This window comes from Mesoplodon bidens (genome assembly GCF_964165515.1).
Source record: "Mesoplodon bidens genome assembly, chromosome: 5".
NCBI lineage: Eukaryota > Metazoa > Chordata > Mammalia > Artiodactyla > Ziphiidae > Mesoplodon > Mesoplodon bidens.
In genome coordinates, this window is record NC_138161.1 from 32,932,245 (window position 1) to 32,940,613 (window position 8,369).

The window sequence follows — 8,369 nt, forward strand, 5'->3', positions numbered from 1 at the left end:
GTGAACGTTCCACAAATGACAGTCATATCTTCATAGCACTAGCAGTAGTCATCATTAAAAAGTTTCTTACAGTGCCCCAGAATTTGAACTTGATCTCATTTTTTTTTTTATTATTTCCTTCTCTCACTTGCTGGTCTCCTCTAAGCAAAAACATTATGATACAGAAGGTAACTACTTAGTTTTCCACTCCTCTGTATAAATTGAGGAAGTCAACATTCTAAAGTCTTCTTAAATATAGCTTAAAATAAAACCTATTTTATGAATTCATTAAAGATTCAAACGACTCCTTTGTTTTCAAGCCACTCCATGTTTCAAACTACTCCTTTGCTTTAAAAAATGTCTAGTTCTTTATATAGTTGTTAAACACAGAGCATTACACACTGACATCAATTTTTCAAGAGCCCACTTTTCAGATTTGCTCTTTGTGCTATGTGTGGCCAGAGGGTGCACTAAGATTGGTTCTGTCTACTGCCACTTTCCCTCCTCCTATAGTTTAAAACCAGCTTAATTATGGATCTGTTTCTTCTACTGTACTTCTCTAGCCTTCTGCTTCTGGTTCCACTTTTTTTTCTTTCCTTTCTTATTACCGAATTTCTTAATTTACTCTACAGATTACATTAGGCCTAATTTTTAATTGAGTAACAATCTTGATTTCCTTATATTTTTCTATAAGAAATCAAGCATGAAAGGCAGTTATACTTTTGTTTTTAGAATTAAACATTTTTCTAAAGGCCAGAACTTAAAATGAGCATTACCTTAACATATCTTACTAACACAGAAGATGATATGTACTCAACTATTTATGATCTTCACTGGCAAGCTGTTATTCTAAGTTTCCTCCCAATCTTATTCCTCTTGCCCAGTATTTTAAATTACAGATACCTACTCAACGTAAAATAAATAAATTAAAAAACAACTGTGATTATAGGTTTGAAATTTAGCATTTTGTATCACTTTAATCACACAAGAGTATTTCATTTGTCATAGGGAAGACTAAGGGAAAATTTCAGGTAAACTTACTGTTCTGAGACATTTTAACTGTAAATATCTTATATATTAGAGGGTCCATTATCAAGAAATAGGATGCTTTAAAAGATGTCACAGTATTCAGATAAGTATTTAAAAGCCAATAAGTTTATAAAGAAATTAATAAGAAATTATTGGAATTACCAAAGAATCTTTCCAGTTAGAGAGACCACAGAGCCAGATAAGTGGCTCACATAGTGAAACTTATCTAAAAAATTTCCCTCCCCCAAGAGAAAAAGACCCCTCCCTCCCAAAAAAAAGGAGGAAAGAAAGACAGAACTAGTGAATTTCTACTTCATTTGAAGTTCAGATCTCATCCTAAGTCTGAACTGAAATTCAATCACTTTTTCACTTAAAAGCAGGTTTGATCAAATGGAGTTGAGGAGAGGAAGTCCATAAAGAAAGAATGTTTAGAATCAGTTCCTGAGAGATCACACAGATTTTTTTTTCCAGGGCTATCCCGTCTGCTCCCCTCACCAAAAGTCTAGCTCTCCACAGAAAAGAACTCAGGTATACAAACACTAAAGAAATTTACCGTGAAAAAGAATTTCTAAAGAAATACCTCTTTTTGCCAAAATCTTAGTTTCCTAGAATAAAAAGTTATATATTGTAGCACTAGGCTAATAAATAAAAGACTACAAAAAACAAACACATCATATTTTGATGTTAAGTATGACATCAACACATCAACGTGAAGTTTATAATCTGTTTGAAGAAAACTATAGGACTTTGTTAAGTTGGCAGCCAGGTTTTAAAAAAGAAAAAAAAAAGGAAAAGAAAAAAGAACTGACAACCAATAGATGTTTTTACAGGTTAAATCTTGTTGAAGGTACCTTACCCCCCTCAGTACACTTTGATTTATTTAAACTCACCACATTTCTCTTAAATACACTCCATTAACAAGTGATAGACTGTGATCTTAGGCTTGAGGCAAGATATGAAACACAACCTTTCAAGAACTTCATTCATTCCCTGCCCAGGTGTCTTGAACACGCCCAACTCTACTTACTTATCTGAGTTGTGTGAAGTTTTATTCAAGTCAATAGTGTGGCTTTAGAATAGCACACGGTCGTGAACCCTCCCCAGCAGCCCAGTAATCTGGCCTCCCCAAGTTCAGATTCACAGCTGGAGTGAAAGTCAGCAGAAGACTGATAAACAGCTTCAGGTTAAATATGAGAGAGCATCTCACAAGGACAACTCTGACCCCACCAACAAAATAAATAACCACACCTATCGGAAAAACTTAGGTTTATTAAAATCACCAGTAGCTTCGGTGGAAAATTAAATTAGAAAAATAAAGCCAGCAATCATTTCAGCTCTAAGGTTATAAATGCCTTCTATCTATTGAAATTACAAACCTCAGATACTAAGTAGTCATCAAATTATTAAATCTAAAGGGCGGTACACGCTTCAACATATTTCTCCAAGTGAAGACAGAATTTGCACGCTGACATGACTAGCTTTCAGTGACATCCTATTAGTGTGACCCTATCTTTAATCTACTGCCATGATAAAATGTCCCAACATATACAAACTCAGCTCAAACAGTGACTAATGACCATTAATCCCCCTATCTTCAGTAATCTGCTCCTCCAGTCATTTATCACACTGACACTTCACTTTACACACGTGAATAAACTTTAACCGAGAAGGTGAATCAACAAAAATCTCAAAGGTATCTGAAGCTGTAAATTAAACTAGGGGGAGACTCGGGGAAGAGAGACAAATAGAGAGATCAGATCTGAATGTTTCTGATTTGCATCCTTGGCTGGTATGGGGGTGGGAAACCATTCAATCCCTCAGATATGCAAACTAAGAAAAAAACTACATGAGAGAGGGGAAACTGGAAGAAAGAAGAGGTGGCCGGCCCCAAAGAGTCTGTTCAGTCGAGTCATCCTTCCACTGTGACAGGAATGAAAACTTCAGTTTTCTGTTTTCTTCAAAGGAACAACAATTTAGTGAATTTCTCATTTAGTTCCGTTGCAAAGGTTTCTTTTAGTCAGAAAGCATATCTCGTGGGCTGAAATTATTTTAGGGGTTTATTTGCCGACATTTAGCTGATGTGTGTTTTTCTTTTACATATTTCCTTAAGTAAAATCCTTGGTCAAAATATAAATCATAGCCGTGGACCACAAAAAGCTCAAACCAACCTTTCAAAACTGTTTCATAATCATGGAAATTGAATGACTCTAACGTACAGGCTCTGATGCAACTTGAAGCTCAGTACAGGACTATAAAAAATTCCCTGAGGTACACTGTGTGTGTGTGTGTGTGTTTTAAGGCCTGAAATCGGATCCTTGATTGAAACCAGAATCTACCAAAAGGAAAGAAAGAAAAGTTGAGCGCCATGGCTCTGTTCCCTCATAGTAAAAGTTTCTTCGGGAGGGTAAGAAAACTACTTGTAAGTGTAGATGCAGTGTACACTCTTAGGTCAGACGTATCCCACTGCAGTATCCTTCCAACAGCTCATGTGAAGAGTTTTGGTACATTTAATAAATCCCAAAATCCTAAATTCAGCCTTCTGTTTTCCCTTGCCAATGAAAACTCCCAGGCAACTAAGTGTTCCCTTTCAGATACTTGCAACCTCTTGTTTTCCTTCTAAACTCACCCAGGCAGAGGGGATACTTTATATCCTACGGTAAGAAGGAGTTATTTCCTGAAGTTTCTTCAGAATCGAATTTAATTACAGACCTTGGTTATATAAAACAACTATTAATAACCCCTTTGCTCGAAAGAGGAGGGGCGAATTGGAGGACCAGGTTCAGGAATCCTGGCGGGTTTCTGGGCTACAGCTCCCCGGGCGCACATCTCCCTTCCCGCGGGAAGCAGCCGAGGGCTGAAACTCACTTTGGCTCATCCTCATGGCCCAAGCTCACCGCCAACCGCTGACTCTCCCACCCCTGCGCTCCGACGTGCGTTTGCCCAGAATGATCTGGGCGTGCCTCGAACTTGGCAAAAGGCCTAGGTCTGCGAAGAGGCTTGGAAGGTCTTGAGAGATGAGGGAAAGGGGACAACACAAAGTAGGAACTAAGAACCTTTTCGTCTAAAACTCCTGCCAGGGGTCGGGCCCCTTCGGCCTTAGAAGGGAGAGGTCGCCAAAATGCAGTTCGGGGTTGATTTTGAAAAGTGGAGAGGGGGCGTGCAAGGGGAAGGGAGGGTGAAGGAAGAAGACGCGGGGTTACCTGAACAGAGACATATTAATCCAAAGAGGTAAAAGTGAACAGGCTCCGCGATCATTGTCCTCGGGTGGATCCTGCATACAGTCTCATGCCAAGAGGAGAGAGTAGAAATGGGGTCTCCAAATTTAGGAAGCCACACACTACACACAAAGGCTTAATATAAGCAACGTGGGTCAATCCGCCAGGAGTTTTCAGGGCAATTACTTGTCCACCTCTCCGGACGCTTGTCAATATCTCTGAGCCCTCTGCAGACTAAGAATTCCAAGGTTTGCCTTCTCTGGCGCCAGGGTTTCCGAGGAGGCTTGGCCACTTCCAAGGACCATCCAAAGCGAACAACAAAGAGCCGAAGCAGAAGAGCAGTTGTGCCGTTTCCTGCCTCCACAGTCTCGCCGAGCCTCCCGGCGTGCTCCCGCGGCGAGGGCCGGCGCGGCGGCGGCAAAGTTGGGGTGTGAGAACGGATTAGGGAGGGCCGAAAAGTGCTTCTCCGTCTCTAGGCGAGCCCAGTCAACAGCTGGCCACCCGCGCCGGCAGCAAAGGCAGCCAAGGCAGTGGCAGCAGCTCGGGAGGACGGGCACAGGGTGCCGGGGGTGTGCCTGGGTGACTCCGCGCGCTGGGGGCGAGCAAGGGGGCGGTGCGGCGACAGCGGTTCCCTGGGCGGGCCCTTGTTCCCATCACTTGAGGGATGCGGAGGGTACTGAGGAAGGCAGCAGCTCCGCGGACACACTCACGCCTCCCGGGCGCCCCCAGCCCAGCGCGGCGCTCACCATCCCTCCGGCCCCTCGCCCGCGGGGGCGTGCGCGCAAGGCACCCCGAACTCTCCGCGGCTGGAACGCTGGAGCCTAAACTTCCAGACGGTGGCTGCCCGCAGCCCTGGCTCGTGGTAGCTGCAGAGAGGCACCCGACCTCCCCGGGGTGGCGGAGAGGGGCCAGGAGGATGCCGCTGCGGGTGGGAGCGACGGCTGCCGCGGCTCACCCGAACTCCGACGGGATCAGCGGCGTCTGAAGTTTCTACTCTCACGCTGCCTCTTCTCTGGCTCGACTGCTTGTGGGTTTCCCCCACAGTCCCCGCGGCTCCCGGTTTCCTCCCTCTCTTTCCCAGCCCGAGAATACTTAAAGGGGCCGCGCGGTCCTGTCCACGCTTCACTCTACACTCTCCAGACGCCGGTCTGGCAAGTTCTGCTCGTTAATATTTCCATCCACAAGCCAGGGTGCCCGACTACGCCCTCAGGTGAGAATCAAACTGCTCAGGATCACAAAGCCGAGCGAATTGGAACTTGCCTTGTTTCTCTCGACACCCCTGGCTCCCCTGCACCTTTCTCCAAATGGAACCTCCCAGCCAAAGACTTCAAAAACCCTCCTGGTCCAGCTTAACCTCTTCCCTACCGCTTACAGGAGTTGAAATAAACTCTCAAATAACTCTGTGTTCACCCTTCCCTATTCCCATTAAAAAAAAAAAAAAAAAATCAAATGTGGGCAAACAAGCCCATAGAACAAGAGGTAGAGAAATAACTACGTAGAATTTATCACGTAGTTATACGCAATACGAAAATCAGTTTCTTTTAAACTGTAGTTGTTGAGTCTCCCGTAGAAAGGCTACCCAACTCGAGGGGCGCAGGAGTGGGCCATGGGGACTGTTTTTCTTTTGTAAGCAAATGCCTCTCCTTCAACTTCATTGACTCTCAGTATCAGAATGCTAACAATGGGGAAGTAACTAAGGAAGAGGAACAAATGTAAAAAACACCCTTGCTACCTGGGAGTTTGCGGTTGTAAGAGAAGTCATTCAGCATTTCAAAACCAAAAGGCGTGGGCTTTAACATCTCATACACCTGGCCCTGAAATCCCAACCTACCAGTTACTAGCTCTGTTACCAGGCCAAATCTCCGTTTTCCTTTCTGAATCAGAGACTCTTGAGATAGTCACAAATCATACCCAAAGCAAAACAAACCTAGCACATGTGATGGGCATTCTTGCATTCATTCATGCATTTATTCACTCATTCATTTTTCTTTCTTTCTATTAAAAAAGACACTATACAAAAACCACCTGAGACATGGTGAGTGCCCAGTAAATGGTAGATATTGATATTTAGGCCTATTATACTTTTCCACAAATTATTATGCACCAAGTTATGTACAATAACTTCAAAATGTTTATGTGTTATCTGTCAGGATATACCAGAACCTGCTTCCAGTGGTTGACTCTGGAGAGGGGAATGCATGATGGATGGAGAGGTGGGAATGGATTTACTCTTGTCTAAATACTGTTGTACATTTTTTTTAAGTGAGCACATGCATTACCTAACAAAGGATACAGTTTTAAAAGCAAATAATATATTCATTTTGGATGCTGATGGTACAACCAGTGACCTTGGAGCTGCATTTTGTAGAAAGATACTCTGGCTAACAGAACCTATCTCTGAAAGTGAAAGATAGTTTAATCCTTAAAAAGCTGATCGAAAATTCAGTAAACAAGCTGGAGATAAGAACTCAAAGACTCCAACCAAAACCTTTCCAGCAATAAAAAACAAGAATGTGCATTAAATGCTGAAAAACATGCATTGATTTGGTCTTTGTGAAGGATATTTAGTGAGAAACATAAAATATGCCTTTTTTTCCCTTGGTATAAAATGTGCTTTTAAGATAAGCTAACTTAGTAATAGAAAATAAATAACCTAAAGCATGGTACTTGAAAGAAAGAGAGAGAGGGAGAAAAATCCCTAAATCCTCCTATCATCTGAGTGCATTTTAAATAAAGATTTGAACTTCCACTTAGTAAAGGACGTATGCTTTTACATATAAAGTATCAACAGAATATGTGTAAGAATCCCTATCGTATTGTTTTTTCCAAAGTGAGTCTCCTGGTCTCCAGAAATTTGCTAAGATTTCTCAAATTCTCCTTTACCATATCATTGTCATTGAATGGAAACCATTTTAATACTCCCTTTGATCCTTTTATTTCTCAACTTGAGTTAGCGACATCCTCCCACCCACCAGCAACTCCTCTCTCCTACTCCTCGAGGCTATCCTACCTAGGAGAGTCAGCAGGAAGAACCCTCCAGGAACTAACTTCTGGCAGCCCCTCCCCGGCCCCTGCCGCCCCAGCATGAGGGTCATCATCACCAGCTCATATATGTTGATCCTTTCTTCTTCTCCTGCCTCATCCAAACTGTACTTTTCTGTCAATTATATCAGTAAAGGTAGTACCTGAAGACAAAAATTTGTATTCAGAAGGTATCTGGCATCTGTGACAAGTCAAACTCAGTGTACCTGAGAACTTTCATACCTTCTTCCTTTCACTCACTCACCTACTCATGCAAACAAACAGTGAACATCATCTATGTGCAGGAAACAATAAAGGGCTCTAGAGAGGCCAGATGCAAATAGAAACCTATTCCTCAGGCCCTCAGAGCTCTTATATAGGGAGCTAAACAGGCTCCAGAGTGGAAACTATCAGAAGAATCAAAAACAGTGTCATTGGGATTAAATGACAGCTCAGTGTATTCCTGGAGGTGGGTGAATCATAGCAACTTGTCACCTTTCCATTTTTACTCCTGAACATTAAGTTACTAGGAGAATGCATGAAATAATCAATATGTCTGTATGAGTATGTGTGCAAGTGTGTGTGTATACACATGGACATGGTGCCCACATATGTCAGGTCATCAGACAGCTCTGACACATACAATAGAACTCTGACTCATTCCAGACTTACTGGGTGGGAGACAAAGATCAAGGTATGGAGAAAGTGTCATAATTTGCACTCAGAAACTCTATTCTGATCACTGTGATCTGAATGACTGGTGGTAGAGCCTCAAGTTCCTTTTAGAGAATTTTGATCATTTGAAGCTTATGAAATTCAGGCTCCCTAAAATGAGAATTTGGAGGAAACCTGAAAGTAATACATTCTAGTAGTCCTGTAAATAGGAGCTTTTTTGACTTTCAGCATTCTAGAGCAGTAATGATATCTTGAGTAGGTCTAATTTGATTTTATCTTTCACAGGGGTAGTTATAGGAACTCAGGAAATAACAAAACTCCCAGGATCTCTCTAGGGATTCCAGATATCACTTACCCAGATCAGGAGGAACACAGTTGAGTTCTTAAGAAAAAATACAAACCAGAACTTTTCTCTCTTTTCCGCCCCTACCAAGAAGCCTAGAATCAGAC

The 8,369-nt window shown here is 42.3% G+C and overlaps 1 protein-coding gene across 1 annotated transcript in view; it reads right to left on the minus strand.

Annotated features, from left to right (window-relative positions):
- Positions 1 to 5,258, minus strand: part of ROBO1 (roundabout guidance receptor 1) — a 401,385-nt gene extending 396,127 nt beyond the window's left edge. The window contains exon 1 of the mRNA XM_081234266.1: positions 4,209 to 5,258. Coding sequence (XP_081090392.1) covers positions 4,209 to 4,263 — 55 coding nt within the window. The 5' untranslated portion in view covers positions 4,264 to 5,258. The remainder of the gene's footprint in view (positions 1 to 4,208) is intronic.
- Positions 5,259 to 8,369: the final 3,111 nt, after the last annotated feature.